The sequence below is a fragment of the Silene latifolia genome, chromosome 11, assembly GCF_048544455.1.
Source record: "Silene latifolia isolate original U9 population chromosome 11, ASM4854445v1, whole genome shotgun sequence".
Lineage (NCBI taxonomy): Eukaryota > Viridiplantae > Streptophyta > Magnoliopsida > Caryophyllales > Caryophyllaceae > Silene > Silene latifolia.
Genome location: NC_133536.1, coordinates 158,260,742 through 158,278,437, shown reverse-complemented (window position 1 = coordinate 158,278,437; position 17,696 = coordinate 158,260,742). Strand labels below are relative to the sequence as shown.

Below are 17,696 nucleotides of genomic sequence, written 5' to 3'. Positions count from 1 at the left end.
ATAGTTCATAGCTGTCAACATTGATCGACGCCAATTGATGGCGTCATGAGCGGCATTTCTGCGTATGTCTCTTGGGAGGAACCTCTCCCACACTATTATCTTTGAAAATTTGGTCCATCTACGGAGTATGTACCTTTCCGATATCTCGACAACAGAATGCATGTAGAGGACACGGATGATGTGACTGCAAAGCATACCCTTAACCTGGAAGTTTCGGCACGTACATTCTGTTAGGTTGTTCTTACAATCTTACGTCACGTGATGGTTGTCCTCCTCGTGGCCAGCAGGGTAAACACGATACAACAACACCTCAGGGTCATCAATCGGAAGGATGACAGCACGAGTACCGATGGCAAGCGCGAATTCTTTCTCAAACACTCGAAATAGCTCCAATGTGTAAACCTGAGATGCATGTAGTAACAAATCCACTAGAGGGTACACAGAATATGGTGTAGATATTATGCCATCGAATTCTTTACGCTCTTCCTCACCCCGCCATCTTTTGACCGTGTTTTCAAATATCCCAAAGAATTCGGTAACAGAAGTAGTCTTAGAAGCTTGAAAGTCCATCGCATGGTTTGTGCTCTCACTCCTTTGGGACGATAAAAACCCGGCTGAAAAGAATTGATTGTTGAAAGCAGTGCTCCATTTCGCTATATGTTTGTACAATCTCTTAAACCATGAATGGTTGACTAACCCATAATCTGACAACATTTTATGTCAAGTCTGCTCAAATTCAGCCTCATTGTAGCAACCATGAAGTCATTTGTTGAATAGGTTCTGGAACGGGCGATCACCCTTTAGTTTCCCGAAGTGAGATATAGCGTTTTGTTGAATGTGCCACTGACATAGACGATGTCTGGTTTGTGGATAAACCTGTCACCAGTTTAATGTTATCAATACTGAATTTTTTTATAGACAATATGGGAAAATGTAACCATATCAGCATATGTTTCTACAAACAAAGATGGTCACATTTCTGGCATATTGTGCTGACATGAGAAAATAGGACACGATGTTACTATGTTAAGTAATGTTAGTGTTAAGCAAGATGGTAACATTTGTGGCGAAACATGGTGACACAAGACAATATGACCCAGTGTAACCATATTAGTAAAAAATAAACGTCATACCGTTTCAATTGCATTTGTTATTGCTTGGTCTTGGCCAGTGAAGATAGAGACAGGACGAATATCCTCACCTATGGATTCGTTGAAAACATTGAACAACCACTCGAATGATTCTTCCTTTTCGTTCGACAGGAAAGCACAACCAAACATGACATTCGACCAATGGTTTTTAATACCAACAAAGGCTCCACAAATGAGATTGTACCTATTGGTGCGATAAGTTGTATCAAATATTTTAACATCTCCGTACAACAAATAGTCATCTCTCATCATCGCATCCCGCCAAAAAAGGTTACTTAATCTGCCTTTTTCGTCAAACTGAACACGGAAAAAGAACCCCGGCTCCTCCGCTTGCCTACTAGTCATGAGGTTGATCAAAGTGGCTGCATCACCACCTTTAATTGATTTCATCTTCAATCTGTTAACGTAATTAATATGGTCTCGCTTTGTGTGACCGACAAACGCATCACCACCAGCCCCAGCCGCAGCAACCCTGAATTGGACTGAAGGAGGAACATGCGCTTCAGTCATTGCCTTTATTAACTCACCCTCCGCTTCTGTAATTTTGCGCTCCGACCTATGATGATGCTGCCACTGGACGGGTATGAAAGAATAATTATGTTCAAGCACGTGCTGCACTACCTCCCATAATCCATCAGCATTTATTTTTGTCCTAACACAGACTTCACATTTACAACGAGTAATTGCTGCGTTCCTACTACTGACTTCATTCCCGTTCGCATGTACACCTTCGCAAGAGCATCTAAAGTATCTCTCAATCAGCGGCCTGTCTTTCACGTCAGCCCTACGAGATGTTGATTTCTTGATACTAAAGCCCTTGAGTTGCGAATGTTCTTATACAAGCTGAAGATATGCTCCCATTTTCTAGCTTTTATTCCAAGTAAACAACCTGATAAATCCGTACCTATAACAACATATATTAAGCATTGGTTAACAAGGGAACACTGAATGGTAAACAACTTTACTAAGTATGTCACCATTTAAACATTATTAACACACAACATGCAGTCACATTTCAGACAAAAACAACTACATATCACACATATAATGGTCACATTTTCATGGTACATAATAAGGTTATCATATTAAGTCAGAATGTAACTATTTTAAGTTGTAAACAAACAAAACATGCTGTCACATTTCTTACTAAAACGTCTACATATCATAGCTATCCTGGTCACATTGTAACATTAAATGAAAATGTAACCAACTTTAGTCATAATGTCACCATTCTATGTTTTTTTAACACAAAACATGATGTCACACTTAATACTAAACTAACAACATATGACGACTATAATGGTCACATTTTAGTAGAACATCAGAAGGTAACCATTTTCAGTGAGAATGTCACAATTTTAAGTTGTAAATACACACGTCATGTTGTCACATTGTTACTAAAACGTCTACATATTATAACTATCATGGTCACATTTTACAAGTAAATCAGAATGTAAGCAACTTTAGTCAAAGGTCACCATTTTAAGTTAAACAATTCTCTCAAATTTCATACTAAAACAACTTACATATCACAAGTATAATGGTCACATTTAATAGTACATCAGAAGGAAACAATATTCAGTCAGAATGTAACCATTATAAGTTGTTAACACACACAACTTGCTGACACGTTTCTTACTAAAACGTCTACATATCACGACTATCATGGTCACATTATAATAGTATATCAGAATGTAAACAACTTTAGTCACACTGTCACCATTTTAAGTTTAAATATCTAAAACGTCTACATACCATAACTATCATGGGCCCATTTTAAAAATTACTCCGAATGTAACCAAATTTAGTCATAGTGTCACCATTTTAAGTTTAAATATGTTCTAACATTTCATACTAATGCAACTACAAATCAGAACTACAATGGTCACATTTTAATAGTAAATCAGAAGGGAACCATATTCAGTTAGAATGTCACCATTATAAGTTGTAAACACACACTACTTGCTGTCAGGTTTCTTACTAAAACATCTACATATAATCACTATCAGGGTCACATTTTAACAATAGATCGAAATGTAACCAATGTTAGTCATAATGTGACTATTTTAAGTTTAAAGAGTAATAGCTAAAACAAAAGAATGGGTTTTGACAAAATAATGCGTTTTGCTTAAAAGGGCAACACTGAACCCTAAAATGGTGACACTATATCGTAAAATGATAATCTGTTGAAAACGAATTTTGTGCTTCTGTCAGGTTAGCAGCTGTAAGCTTATGCACGGTTAATCTTCATCTTCAACTCCAACAACATCACAAGCCTGTCTTTCACATAAAAAAAAAGCTCATTTTGTATCTAATGAACAAAAACTTAAGAAATTGAACGATTAAATGAGCGAAAAATTCGCTAATATTCTGTCCCATGGTGTTTTCTTATGCACCTACCAATATTAATCTAAAAAATTTACCTAACACCTCATAAACACACAGATCTAAATCGTGAAAAATATCATTAAAAAAAAACATGGTAAAAAATAGACCTAAAATCTCATGAACACAAGATGAAAAAAAACTTCATAAATACAATCCTTTATGCAAGTAAATATGAAAAATTAACCTAAAATCGTCCAAAAAAATCATGAAGAACACAAAGATTGCATATTTATGCGAGGAAATTTAAAAAAAAATCAAACACTTTGATGATTATTGCATATCGTCCAATCAAAACATCACCATAATCAAAACAAAATAAAAAACAAACCTTTGCTCATCAACATCGTCGCAAAATCATCGTCTTTACCATCAAATAATTCAAAATCAGCAGTCTCAACATTACCAGAATCCGATGCAGGCTGAGCGGTCTCAAAATCAGCAATTTGTTGATTATTATCATCCTCCATCTCATCCATAGCCATGGTGTTGTGAGAACAATTTTAAGCGGTGATTATGATTGTGATAATTTGCATGAATATTTGATGATAATTATGAATTTTCTTTAGAAAACCATGAACAATGTGATTAAAAAATGAAAATTTGAATGAATGATTAGGGTGTTAGGGTTGAGGAAAGTGAAAGCATGGGAGGAGGAATAAGGTTATACATCATCAGCAAAATGGGACGTAAAGCTTGATGTGGTGGAGGATTTCATGCAAGATGGCATTTAATGCTAATGTACCTTTTGTTCCCCACTCAAACCCCATACTAATTTTATATATTATAAAGTTGCCCCACCCATATGTACTACCCGGCCCATTTACAACAATGTGGTATCGATTCGCCCCGTCTCTTGTTTGTGACGGATAGCGTCCGTCACAAACAAGAATTTGTGTTGAATGAATTTATTGCAAATGGTATACTAATGAAAATTCCCTACAATTTGTACGGTTTTTTTTATTATAAAATTGTTAATAGAATTTAACAACTATATGATGAATATAAGAGCATAATATAAAGTTAACAATCTACATTAGTCTTGAAAGACACTTAACAATTAGTGATTATAATTATTAATATTTAAGAGATATTTGTAAAATGTTAATAATAAAGAGTAAAAAATGTGCAGCCAACTAAAATCGTAAGAGAATATAATTTGGTATATTTTTTATTTTATTTTTTATTAACAAAACGGGATAGAATCTCAAGGACCTACCGCGAGTAGAGTCCCAAAAAGTTTGCAAGCAACATAAATAGAACAAAAACAAAAAGAAAAACAATGAATCCTTTTCAAGACTTGCGTACTAGTATCACGAACCAAGTCGAGGAGCCTCCTTTGCATAATCCTTTCTCCTTCCATAATCTCCTTATTTTCCAATACTTAACCATAACCGCCAAGAAAAAATTACAATGCATGACTGACGATCTCCAAACACTCACCACAAAAACACTCACCACAATTTGGTATATTTTATTTAAGGTGAAATATTTGTTGTGCTGCATAATTTAATAGATAAAGTGGCGATTAACCCCCATAACTTTGAGCAATTGCGAGATTAATCCCATAAGTTACAAATGTAGAAAAAAGGCCCCGTAACTTTGACAAAAAGTGAAATCCAACCCTATTTTTAATTTTAGCATAAATATATCATTAAATAATTTTATATTTAGACTCATTGTACATTAAATAATTTTTAATATTTTAAAAGTATTTATATAATTTATGAATTAACATAGTTTTTAGATATAATGTTTTTAATATTTTCACTAGTTTTAATATAATTGATACACATATTAAATTTCTTTATAAATTCTAAATTTTATGTAATTCATTCAAAATATATAATAAATTTTATACAATTTATAAATGTATAACAACTTTTATTGTATTGATAAATTATATAAATGGATAAAATTGTGCAATTTTGGTTGAAAATCAAAAAAATGGATTCAATTTCACTTTATCTCAAAGTTATGGTGCCTAATAACTACATTTAAAACTAAAGGCGCTTAATCTCATGATTGATGAAAGTAATGGGAGCTAATTACCGCTTTGGTATATTTTATTTCAGAATTACTTTTTCACATACATATCATACTCTTTCACATACATTTTTTTATAATTTTTCCATAGCATACTGAAGAGTTAAAATGATTTAACACCTAAAGAAGGGGAGATGGTGAGTTAGGTGTACTTTTAAAAAATTTATATTTAGCTTGGTTATTTGATAACACAAGTAAGAACTATTATGCACAATACTTGAGAAACTCAATCGAATTTAAGTTCACAAGAAAATAACAGCAGGTCTGAGCAATAGTATGATGGACTGTTGCACGGACAGAAATACTCAATTGAAACGAGATAAGTAAGGCAAAGGAAGATAAAAGTAAATAAACAAACAAGACGATGTTTAAAAAATTGGTTCCGCTTCTATTCCGAAGCCTACGTCTAACCGTTATTTTATTGCTTGTTTAGAAATTTACTCAAACTACTAAACCCCTTACAATGAAAATAACTCACCAACCAACTCCGGTTGCACTTGCTTGAAGCTACTCCGCTTCAAAACTTTCACTATTACTCAAAGCTACCCCGCTTCAAGACTTGTCGTTCTATTCTCAACTATTACAGGATTATCGTCTCGCACTTGTTCACTAAAGAACGAATGAGACAGAGATTAATCTAATAGTGAGATATATGAACATAAGACAGTGAAACTAATTGTGACTGATCACTTGAAGACTTTTACTTAAAAACAACTTTGCAAGAAAATCAGAAAACGAAAAGTTTTAACTTTGAAAACCTTTTGCAAAGAAAGAAGTTTAAATGCTCAGAAAGTCTTAAGTTGTAAATGAGTGAAAGAGCTCCTTCTATAGGCAAAGAACACAAACCCTAAAGAGTAGATAAATTATTATAAAAATGCTAAGCTTTGGAAAGGATGGAAACTTTCATTATTTTAAAATATTTTTAGAGTAGAGTGGCTTATCAAATCCACACAAGGTTCAGTGAAAGATTTAAGCAACTTTGAAAGGATTTCATGATAAAGCAAAAGACATGGTTCCACCATTTAAGGAAGACAAAGTTCCTTTATTTAAGGAAAAATATATGTACTTCTTTGAACCCAAAAAGCTTAGATATTTTCAATATGATTAAGCATGTTACTCTCATAAGTTTTGCTAAAAAGATTTCTGAAATCAATAACTCATTAAAATGATTTAACAAAATCAGGTTTGTCAAAATGATTTAAAGAGCAGTGATCAGACGTATGTCACAGTGACGACCACTGTGGCATAGGGAGTGCAGTGTTGCAATAGCAAATGAACTTGTACCTCTTAAAACACTAAACTAAGATTACATAGACACACTTCTTGATCTTTGATGAGCAAATCATCACACTCTTGATCATTCTTGGACATCCTTGAAAGCTTTATATGCTACAAAGTATAACTAAGAAGCATACAATTAAATCACAAGGAAACTTGACATCATCAACCAAGTATAATTCTAACACATACCTTTTTCCCTAAACCTAATAAAATTAACTCTTATATGGAGTATATACTTCCCCCCTAAAAGCGAATAAAAAAACTTGAATAATGGATTATAATTCTCTAATTAGCAAAGTAGTTTTGTTGTTGAGCAATTAATATATTTTGTTGAAATTATTAGGGTTTGTTAAATGTTAATTAGTGAAATTAATTGTTTACTTGTCGACTTAAAGAGAATAAGAGAGGCGATGCAAAACAATTGTTTTTTAGGGGATTAGAGAGTTATGTGGATGTTGCTCTGATGAAATTATGGGGATTATGGACGATGAAGTGTGTGTAGTTGTTGCTAATGATGGGCGTGAGAGCAACATGTACTGTAGCTTTATAGGTCTATAGTGCTGGGTTGAGATATTTCTTGATAATTTTAAATACGAGGGACTCATTGACAGGGAGAGATGAATGCGTGAGAAGGGAGATGAGGGGTAGGATGAGGCCGGACGCCGATTGGACTGATCAGAAGAGGTGGGCGGAGGTGGTGCCCGGCAACTTGACTGACCGGAGGTGGACGGAGGTGATGAAGGGAGATGAAGAATGAGAGGGGAAAAAAATCAATTGGGTTAGGGAATGAGAAAAAATGACAAGGGTAAAATTGTAAAAGGCGTATGTGAAAGAGTAAAATCCGTATGTGAAAAGCATACCTCTTTTTATTTAAGGTGAAATATTTGTTGTGCTGCATAATTTAGTAGATTGCAATCATATTTTACACATTTCTTGAAATATACTTTTATTGAAGATTATAGTTCACTTATTAGGCCCAACTTATATAAAATTTTATAGGAGAGTTGCTAAATAGTTATTAGTTAATTATAGGATGCTCAGTTCTTTGCTGAAAAATTTGAGCGGGAAAATATTAAAGATAGCTTAATATTTTAGTTAATAGGAGATGACGGTTTCATGTTAGTCTAAATTGAAGTTTATTTTCGCAGTACACTTTTTAGTCATTACAGTACATTTTTCCCATTTTACCCCTCTCATTTGACCACTCAATTATTCATTCTCCTCTCTAATTGTACTACATTGGAAAGTAATCTTCCGGTTAACAAAAAATAAATTTATTGTACTACAATAACAATAACACGTACAACCACCTGACCGACCCTTCCGACTCTGACCAGTTGTCACTGTTGCTTTCGGTCAAACGCCTACATCCAGCCGCTTGCGAACTCCAGTCGTTGGGCGACTATATCGCTCCTCTGTGAACGTCCACCTGACATTTTCCCTACAATATCCTGACCACCAACCCAACCAAACCTAACCCTAATAAACCCATAAAATCCACAATAATTACCAAATGAAATGGCAATAAAATACTAATTTGTTCAATAATTTATAGTATGAAGTTAAAATCGTGTTTTACATTCAAATTAAGGATTGTAATTGAAGAAGTTTGGTTGATTTGTGACAAAATTTGGTTTATTTGATAATTTTCATGGTTGGAATTTCAGAGAATGGATTAGGTAATTTTTTTTGGGTAGGTATCAAATGGAAAATAATGCGTAAAAAGTACCGTATTGAGTAAACATTGTACTGTGAAAATAAATTAAGCTAGTTGAATTACTCAAGAAATAAATATAGTGCCTTTTAGCAAAAGAAAGTGCAAAATATAAATATTAAATAAGTAAATAAGAAGTGGGAATCTTAACATTGTTGAGTTATATGTTTTGGTGATGAAAAAATTTAATGGTATTATATTTTAGATTATCAAACAGGAAAATAATTTAAAACTCTTAGCACTAAAATAAAATTATCCAAATTTTAAGGCACTAAAGTGGGATTAGGCTAAATCACACGACATCAAAATGGAAATATAGCTTTTTATAAACAAAGTTCATTTTTTTTAAAAAAAAATTATTGAGTTGACATGCCAAGAGTGGTTTCACGACACAAATGATAACAAAGTGGGTTTACTTAGGTGTCAAGATACCTATATCACTTCACCGCCCGTCCAAGTTAGACATGGCAAATTGACCCGGTCAAATGACCGGACCCAAAGAACCTGACACGTACCCGACCCGACTTCCGAACTGAGGATCCAAGATTGACTCATTGTAACACCCCCATATACCGAGGAGCCTTATCTAGACCTTCCTTAGCATATAAGGGCGTTACCATCTCGGTTGCCCGAGGTAAATAATCATAAAAGGTCGATAACAGAACAATTATAGCTAAATTTACAAGTGTTACATCAAACCAACAAAATAAAGATACAACTCGTCAGCTACACACAATCTCTATCCGTACTCGTGATGACTCATCCCCGCCAGAACTCCAGCCATCAACCACATCAACACCTGCTAAGACTGACTGCTCACCATAAGGGATCACGGCAGACACATAAACAAACAGGACAACCACACAAGGTCAGTAACTGAGGCAAGACTCAACATTAACCAACAACAATTATCAACACAATACAGCACAACCAGTCACACGACTCACACGCAATCACACCCACTCCAATTAATCTCCGTCGCCGACTGTCTGGACCAGCCCTACCAGTGGGGGACCGCAGCCATTCCCACCTAAGCCCCGCTCATCATACCGAGCGATAACCCTGTCCCATTAATGTGCACATCCCCTCCCGTGGCGGGTTCCACGGAGGGCGAAACTAGGGCGTGAAGCCACTCCCGCAAGTGACTCCACTCAGCCGAGGACGCACCTCGAGAACCAGAGACAAACAATCACAGACAGCTGCAATACAACAACAATCAACAAATTGTATACACCAACCGATTATCGCATATACGCTGCCACACAAACACTACAACAACACAACAATCACGACTCAACAACCGACACACTAGACCATCCACAGGAACTGATTAGGCGAACCTACCTTTAAGCAACTGCAACCGTTCCATGCCAACACACGCAATATCCAACAATCAAGCAACACCTATATACACAATACAATCATCTATTACTACCATTCTAATCCTAACTGAAAATACAAGACACAGATGATGATGACGACATACCTACAAGAGGAAAAACTTGGAAAAGGATCGCTACCCGACTCAAGCTACGCACTCCTAAGGCATAAGAACCTTCAAGGGCTTCCATGGAGGACATATGGTGAAGGGAAGAGGAAAGGGCGACATTTAGGTTTAGGAGAAAGAGGCAGAAATGATTTGCGGATTTAACAAAACACGATTATAAACCCTCGCTGAAAAGACGTTACTCGATCGAGTGGCCCACCTACTCGATCGAGTATCCAAGCTACTCGATCGAGTAGCCTCTACTCTATCGAGTACCACCCCTAACTCAAAACACATGATAACTTTGGTACGCACTTCTAAGGACTATCACCGCTTCCAAGGTCGGTCGACGTTGGTCAACTGGTCTCTAAAAGGGCGGGTATTACATTCATAATCATAACCCAACTCAAATCTTACCCGTTGGATTAAATTTAAAAAATTGAGTTGATGAAAAATTCAACCTTTTCTCTCTCAAGAATATGTGTTTAGAATATAAGAGTTTAGAATAGTGAGGTAAAGGTATCTTAAAATCTGACTTTTAGGCTTATATAGTAGCTATAAATAATTAGGAAAGAATTAGGAAATAAGAATATTAATATTAATAATAATCACGGGTCAACAACCCAGAAAAATCCACGTTTTACCGAGAATAAGGCCGACTCGATCGAGTGCCTTACTTACTCGATCGAGTGAGGCCAAACCAGAAGCCAAATTACTCATGCACAAAAATCACTCGATTGAGTGATATAGCCTTACTCGATCGAGTGTTGTACTAGATTCTGACGGATATTACACAATTATCGAGCTAGGGTTTGAGATTATTAGATTAGTTTTCAAATTAACCCAAGTTTTATAAGTATCATTAAACATTTTATTAAGAAATTTTTTCACTTTGGTACTAGAAGTCTCGACTTGGCAAATGGGTCAACCGGAACGGGTTTGGGTCGGGTCATTTCGAGTTTTGAAGAGTTCAACTCAAGATGGGTCGGGTCGGGTCAGGTCATTCCGGGCCCGAGTCATTTTCGAGTCAATTATTATCAAGCTGTTTATGGAAAATAATCAACGTCAATAATAAACACTCGGGAGAGGTTATATTGGGTCAGTCAATTCAGTTCGAGCCAAGCTCGGGTCTTGAGTTCGGGTGTTAGATCGGGTACAAGTTGGATTATTCTGGTCGAGACAATTTTATCAGGTTTACTAGGAGGTTTGATTTAATCCCACTTTAGTGCCTTCACTTTTTATTGCAAGGTTTAGACTATTTCCCGCTTTAGTGACCCCAGGTTTGAGAATATTTCATTTTGGTGACCTAAGATATAAAATAGTCAATTTTTATATTAATTACTAACTTATTCAACATAATAAAGTGCAAAATATAAATATTAAAGTAAATAAAAATTGGAAATTTCACATAGTTTTGCAAAAGAAATACTCACTCCGTCCTGATCATTTGTTGTCCTATTACATTTTGGGGTGCCTCAATCAATTGTTGTCCTTTCTATTTTAAGATTATATTTGATGAGCAATTTGATTTTTCACACTCAATTTGGTTCACTTGTCATCTTATAATTGGCTCACTCCTCTTTCCTTAGTTTTTGTGCCAAAACCAAAGGCCAACAATTGACCGGAACGGAGGGAGTACTATTTATTGTTGAATTATATGTTTTGGTGATGAAAATTTAGTGTGTTTGGCCTTACTTTTCAAAGTCTTTTTGAACTTAAAAACACTTTTTGGACAAACATATGATAAATTTAAAAGCTAATAATAGATTCTCAAAACCTCAAATACCATGTGTTTGCCCATAAAAATAGAAGCTCTGATGTTCCTGTTTCTTAAAAAACTACTTTTGAAAAATTAAGCTTAAAAAATAGAAACTCATTTTAACCCAATCAGGCCAAAGTGCCAAACATGCTCATAAAAGTGGTTCAAAAAACGTTTTATTGAGTTGACATACCAAGAGTAGTTTCACGACACAAATGATATCAAAGTGGTCAGGGTTTACTTAGGTGTCAAGATATCCATATCACTTCACCGCCCGCCCAAGTTAGACATAGCAAATGAATCCGGTCGAATCACCAGACCCAAAGAACCCAGGGGCTGATCTAGGGGGCCCGGGTGGGCACGTGTTCACTAGGGCTGAGCAAAAAATCTGATTATCCAAACTTATTCGATATCCGATCCGAATTTTTGGATATCCGATCCGAAAGTTAAGTTTGGTTTGGATATCTGATCCGAAATCTTTGGTTTTGGTTTGGATATGGATATTAAAATTAACACATTTGGATATCCGATCTGATTCGAAACTATAGTTTTCTAGTATAATTTCGAGAAAATAAAAATTTATTTGATACAACAACTTAATTAATGTTTAAAATATTAGAGAAATATCTAGGTGGTACTTAAATTTTATAGTGAGAACATTGGAATAAGAATACGAAAGAAAATCATCATGTAAAACTAAGAATATAATTGTGTTTCAAATAACTTAATTTTAAAGTAAATTTAAAAGTATGGATATCCGCATCCGATCCGATTATTTTGGATACCCGAACATTGGATATCCGAGACATTTGGTTTGGATATTGGATATCTAACTTCAGGATTTCTAATATGGATATCCGATCCGAACTAGCACTTTGGATCAAATACCCGATTCGTACTCTGCCTTAGTGTTCACCATGAAAGTTTAGAAATAAATTTTTATTAGGATCAAATATATGCACCAAGTCTTTCTGACTCAGTTCGTAAACTCTGTTGCTATATACGTGAGGTGCCAGGATCGCTTCATTTTTTGTTGAATAATTTTTTGGTCATTTGGGCTAAGACCCATCTCATTTCCTAGCTATAATTGGTAGGCAAAAATTGATTGATATAGGATTCAAGCCTTTTTTTTGGTCATTTGGGCTAAGGCCCATCTCATTTCCTAGCTATAATTGGTAGGCAAAAATTGATTGATATAGAACTAGTTTAGACCCCGTGCAATACATGCACGGTATATAAAGTTTTATATATTTATAAAATATTATATAAAATAGGTAGCTCATAACTGCTCACATTCTTTTTGTTTTGACAAAAAGGAAGTTGGTACTGAAAATTAATCAAGAAAATTGATTAATAAGCCGAAATGTATTTTAATAAATATTTTTATACAACAAAGCTGATTTCAATTTATAAATTTTTCTCAAATCTTTTTGTCATGAAACTAATAACAACGATTTACAGTTTTATTTTTATATGAAATATGGGTCAAGTCATTATCTAATAGTACCATTATGAAAACATTTAGTAATTTATAGTTGTATATCAATTTTATTTATTTTAGTTAAAATATTATAGTTTAGAATTTAGTGAAAATAATAAAATTTGATGAAAAGATTAATTTTAGTGAAATGATAATAATTAAATGAAATAAATTGTAATCATTAGTTTCCTTATTTTGTAAATGCACTTAACTTATCATTAGTTTCCTTATTTGAGAAATGTGCATTTTGGCGGGAAAACTTTTGAGATCACCTATTCTTTTAGTAGATAGGGGATTCAAGCCATAAACCTCAAAGTTAATACACAAACTTCTCAACCATTGAATCACTCATGTTTATTGCTTTTATTAGCACTAGAATATACCATATCTTTTAATAAGAGAACTTATTTTTCATTAAACTATAAAACACATCTATTTAAAATTTAAAATAAAATATTATCAATCATATTAGAAAAATTATCCGAATCAATTCTTTTTATATTTTTACATTATACAACATTAGTTTAAACGAAAAAAAATTGAAAATATATTTTTTTAAAAAAATATTGAAAGATAATGTATATGTATTGAAAATTTTTGTTGGGTGGTTAACTTTCAAATGAACATAGCCTCTACCATGGTAAAAAAAATGCAAAAGCCAAAGAAAACTGAAATTAAAGACACTCTTATATCTAAGCATCCCTCAAATCCGTTTGATACAATGTGATACGCTCTCTCACAAAAAAATCAATAAAATTATGAACATCAAGCCCAGAAAAGTAGCATGAAGTATAACAGATCCCAAACCCAAAACCGAACTGCCACTGCTGTCTCTGCTACCAGTATCACTCTTAATCTCAATTATAAACTTGCAGGTTTGAGTTGACGGATCTTTTGTCGTGATCGTTGAAAGTCCATTCGGAAACTTACAGGCTTTATCTACCTGATTTTGCTGCTGATAGTAGTTATTGAATGCATACGAGATATTCCCTTGAATACTTAGATCATTGCAAGACGATCCATACCCGAGACTAGTGCAATCGCCATTTCCACAAGCGTAGCTTACACTAGACGCAATCTGGGGATCATTCAAGTTAGCTGAAGGAGACATGACACACCATTTTTTGTCAAGGTATTCAACACCTTTAGCTGCTACAAGAGATCCTGCTTTTGTCAGTCCAAGGTTGAGCTGGTACTTTGGTGTTCCGTCATAGTTGAACACCCCCCAATGCCTCTCAAAGCTGCCTGGTAGTGTACTCTTGTCGTCCTCGTCAACAAGGCTGAAAAGGTAAGCGTCAATGGGGCCGCTCGGCCTCATAGGCGTACCTGAGATTACATCAAATTAGAACAATGTCGCTTTAAACTGCATAAGTAGATGAGAAATAGAGCTGATTTAGACAAGTTGATTAATACCTTTGCCTGCTGAGATATGATTAACAAAGCCTTGGTTGAATCTGCGAGCATTGGTAGGGTTAGCATTCCTATCCCCGTCCGTAGGCCAACCAATCTCACCAACAAGGATAGACATGTTCTGAAATCCATTTTTTTGGAGTGACCAAACAAGTGTGTCATAATTTGCGTCAAACACATTACTATAACTCTTCCCATTATCATCCAGGGGAGATGAAAACCCGTCAAAAAATGCATAATCAGCTGGAAAATTCGGGTCATTGTAAAGGCTTATAAAAGGGTAAATGTTAATGGTGACAGGACAAGCATTGTCACTCAAGAACTTGATGATTTCGATCATGAGGTCGTGTATGTCTGTCCTGAAGTCACCACCCGAAGGCACATTTGTCGAGGTTTCATACACGTCAGCGTTCAATGGGACAGTGACCTTGACTTGGTTTGCCAGGCCGGCTTTTATGAGTGCTGACTGGATGTTTTGAAGCGCAGGAAGAGTCAATGCGTCATAGGTTCCGTTTAGTGTTTTTAGAAAGGGTTCATTGCCAACTGCGACATATCTGATAAACAACAAGACAGATGATCAGCAACTAAGAAATTTATACCATATAAAATGGTCTGACCATAAGCAATGGTCTTAAAGCTAGTTTAGAAGACAAAACTGTGAATTTAGACGGTCTGAGAACGACATTATACGCTTTTAGTTGCGTTCACTAAAATGACAATTTGTACTTGATCAACTCATGTAAGTGAAGTCAGTAATATTTACCCCTCTCAAAACTTCATTCTAAGTTATGTAACCGAAATCTAATGAAGGGAGTACTATTTTTCACTTGAAAAGCATACACAAGAGCATCAATTTATATTGCATAAATTCTCATTTAAGACGGGGCATATCCGTCTTAACCTTAAAGACAGGTCAAATAGTAGCAAACTGACAATTTCAGTACTAGTACATAACAATAAATGTAAAACTCTAGTATTTCAGAAGCAAACAAAATAAATTAACATATTTTGCTCCAAAAAGATACACATAATCGATAACCAAAAACTTATTTCGAACCCTAATCATGCGTTTTATGGCGGCCTTGTCACAGGAGCTAACAAACACCAATTTTCAAGAAATTCTTTTCTATTTCAAACAAAGATTATACTCCATAACTATCACATCACCGAAACTTTACTGACTAAACTAACTGACGGACATACAAACAAAGACAACGAAAGAATAAATACCTAACATTAACACCATGAGAGGAGACAAAAGAAGAAAGATTCTTGGAAACCCAATTCTCAGCAGCAGCAACATTAGCAGATAAAGAAGCCAATAAATCATTAGGAATTCCAATCATAACTTCAATCCCAGATTTCCCTAAAGCCTTCAAAGCATTAACATCCGGTTCAAATAATTTAACCTTTGTTATTCCATTATCTTTCAACATTTGTACCACTATATCTCCTGGTATTGGATGTGTTGATTGTGTTCCCCAGTTTGCTCCTATACTATTTCCATTAACACCCATCATTACCATCTTAATTACCATGTAACCTACTAAAATATTTAATAATATCCTGCTTTTCATCTTCCTAAACACCCTTTTTAATTTCTTGTAATCTTTTTTTTTTTTTTAAAAAATTTATAAAAAGAAATTTGTTAATTGGGTTTTGAAGTATTTAAGGATAATTAAGATATGATGTGATATTTTGACTAGTTAAAGAGCAATAATAATTGTATTAAAAAAAAAAAAAAAAAAAAGCAGAGATGGAAACTGCAAGAGAAATAATAAATGATGAAGATATAATTGGTGTTGTAGAGAGGAAAAAATGGAAGTAAGTGGAATGGAAAAGGGAAGAGAGAAGTGTATATAAGAGGAGGCAAAAGGGAAAGTAAAGCGATACGACAGAACAATAAAGTCAGGGAAAAACAGAGGAATGAATGAGATGAGTTATGACTGAGATAGAGAATGTTGAGCAGAGCAAGTTATGTCTCTATTTGTCAATCCACCTATATTTCATTCATTTAAGTTTTGAAAAAATTATCATAGCAAACGGGATGAATCTCCGAGACATTCTGTTGTGTCTTGTTGCAGGTATTTCTCTCTGAAGCTCAATTGTTAAAAAAGAGTAAGGATTTGTTCGATCTTGTGGCGAGCTCCGATTGTCACTACAAGAATGTAGTGGATGAAGATGGTCCTCGTGTTTCGTGGTCCGTACACCGCCAACGCACTTTTTGTACCCGATGTTGTTACCTTTACTTTATCACGGTAGGTTATGGTTTTACTATAATAAATGCATTTGACCATATGAGTCAAATGTCATCTATATAAGAACTTTTTTTACGGCGGTAAAAAAAAAAGTTTTTGAAAATATAACGATAGCACCGAAACGGGTAATTCATACACGGACATAGATACAAAACGGATTCTTGACACAGCATCATGTGAAAGACATGTTATTTGGATTTAATGAACGATTTTCCTAAAATGTGCCCTTGGCCCTTGGCAGTGAGGATCCCCTGTTCCATTTGGTGTTCCATTGTGTGTGTCACACCACATTTTACCACAAGTGATGTGTGACATGTGTCGAAATGTAAATGGTGTGACATGTTAGGGGAATATTACGATAATATTATCGTAATCGGAATAATATATGTATTAGAATAATTATATTATATTGCGATATTAGTTGATACGATTTAGATCTCGTGAGTACTATAAATATCGAGCCAATGTAATCATTCGAGAGACGAACAAACTAATATCAATAACACATTTTCTCTTATGAATTATCTCTTCTCCGATTTATAATATGACACACACAATGAGACACAAAAGTGGGACATAAGATTTCCACTGGGCCCTTGGGCACATGTTAGAATTAAAAGGAAAGTTTTATGATAAATATTGTGGAAAATTGAAATAATAAAGCATTTTTTCAGATTTCAATGTCATATTTATTGTCAAGTTTTATGGAGAAGATCGTTACTACCC

At 34.7% G+C, this 17,696-nt stretch overlaps 2 protein-coding genes across 2 annotated transcripts; both read right to left on the bottom strand.

Moving 5' to 3' along the window:
• Positions 1–249: 249 nt before the first annotated feature.
• Positions 250–4,021, bottom strand: LOC141614214 (protein FAR1-RELATED SEQUENCE 5-like). The gene is made up of 5 exons (XM_074432972.1): positions 3,868–4,021; positions 1,961–2,055; positions 1,134–1,724; positions 798–876; positions 250–704 (listed from the first exon to the last, which is right to left on the bottom strand). Exons 1-5 carry the CDS (start codon positions 4,019–4,021, stop codon positions 250–252), a joined length of 1,374 nt encoding a protein of 457 aa, XP_074289073.1.
• A 9,950-nt stretch (positions 4,022–13,971) lies between these two features.
• Positions 13,972–16,907, bottom strand: LOC141612009 (glucan endo-1,3-beta-glucosidase 5). The gene is made up of 3 exons (XM_074430708.1): positions 15,943–16,907; positions 14,716–15,266; positions 13,972–14,628 (listed from the first exon to the last, which is right to left on the bottom strand). The coding sequence occupies exons 1-3, from the start codon at positions 16,287–16,289 to the stop codon at positions 14,039–14,041; spliced, it is 1,488 nt and encodes a 495-aa protein (XP_074286809.1). The 5' UTR covers positions 16,290–16,907; the 3' UTR covers positions 13,972–14,038.
• Between the last annotated feature and the right edge of the window lie 789 nt (positions 16,908–17,696).

Excerpts from the sequence above, each read along its gene's own strand:
- LOC141614214 (XM_074432972.1), bottom strand. The coding sequence starts at position 4,021 with ATGGCTATGGATGAGATGGAGGATGATAATAATCAACAAATTGCTGAT. Across the intron at positions 1,725-1,960 it reads TTCGCAACTCAAGGGCTTTA|TGGCAGCATCATCATAGGTC; the intron begins GTATCAAGAAAT and ends ATACCCGTCCAG. Across the intron at positions 705-797 it reads TCACTTCGGGAAACTAAAGG|ATTATGGGTTAGTCAACCAT; the intron begins GTGATCGCCCGT and ends AAATGTTGTCAG.
- LOC141612009 (XM_074430708.1), bottom strand. The coding sequence starts at position 16,289 with ATGAAAAGCAGGATATTATTAAATATTTTAGTAGGTTACATGGTAATT. Across the intron at positions 15,267-15,942 it reads TCTCATGGTGTTAATGTTAG|ATATGTCGCAGTTGGCAATG; the intron begins GTATTTATTCTT and ends GTTGTTTATCAG. Across the intron at positions 14,629-14,715 it reads TCATATCTCAGCAGGCAAAG|GTACGCCTATGAGGCCGAGC; the intron begins GTATTAATCAAC and ends ATGTAATCTCAG.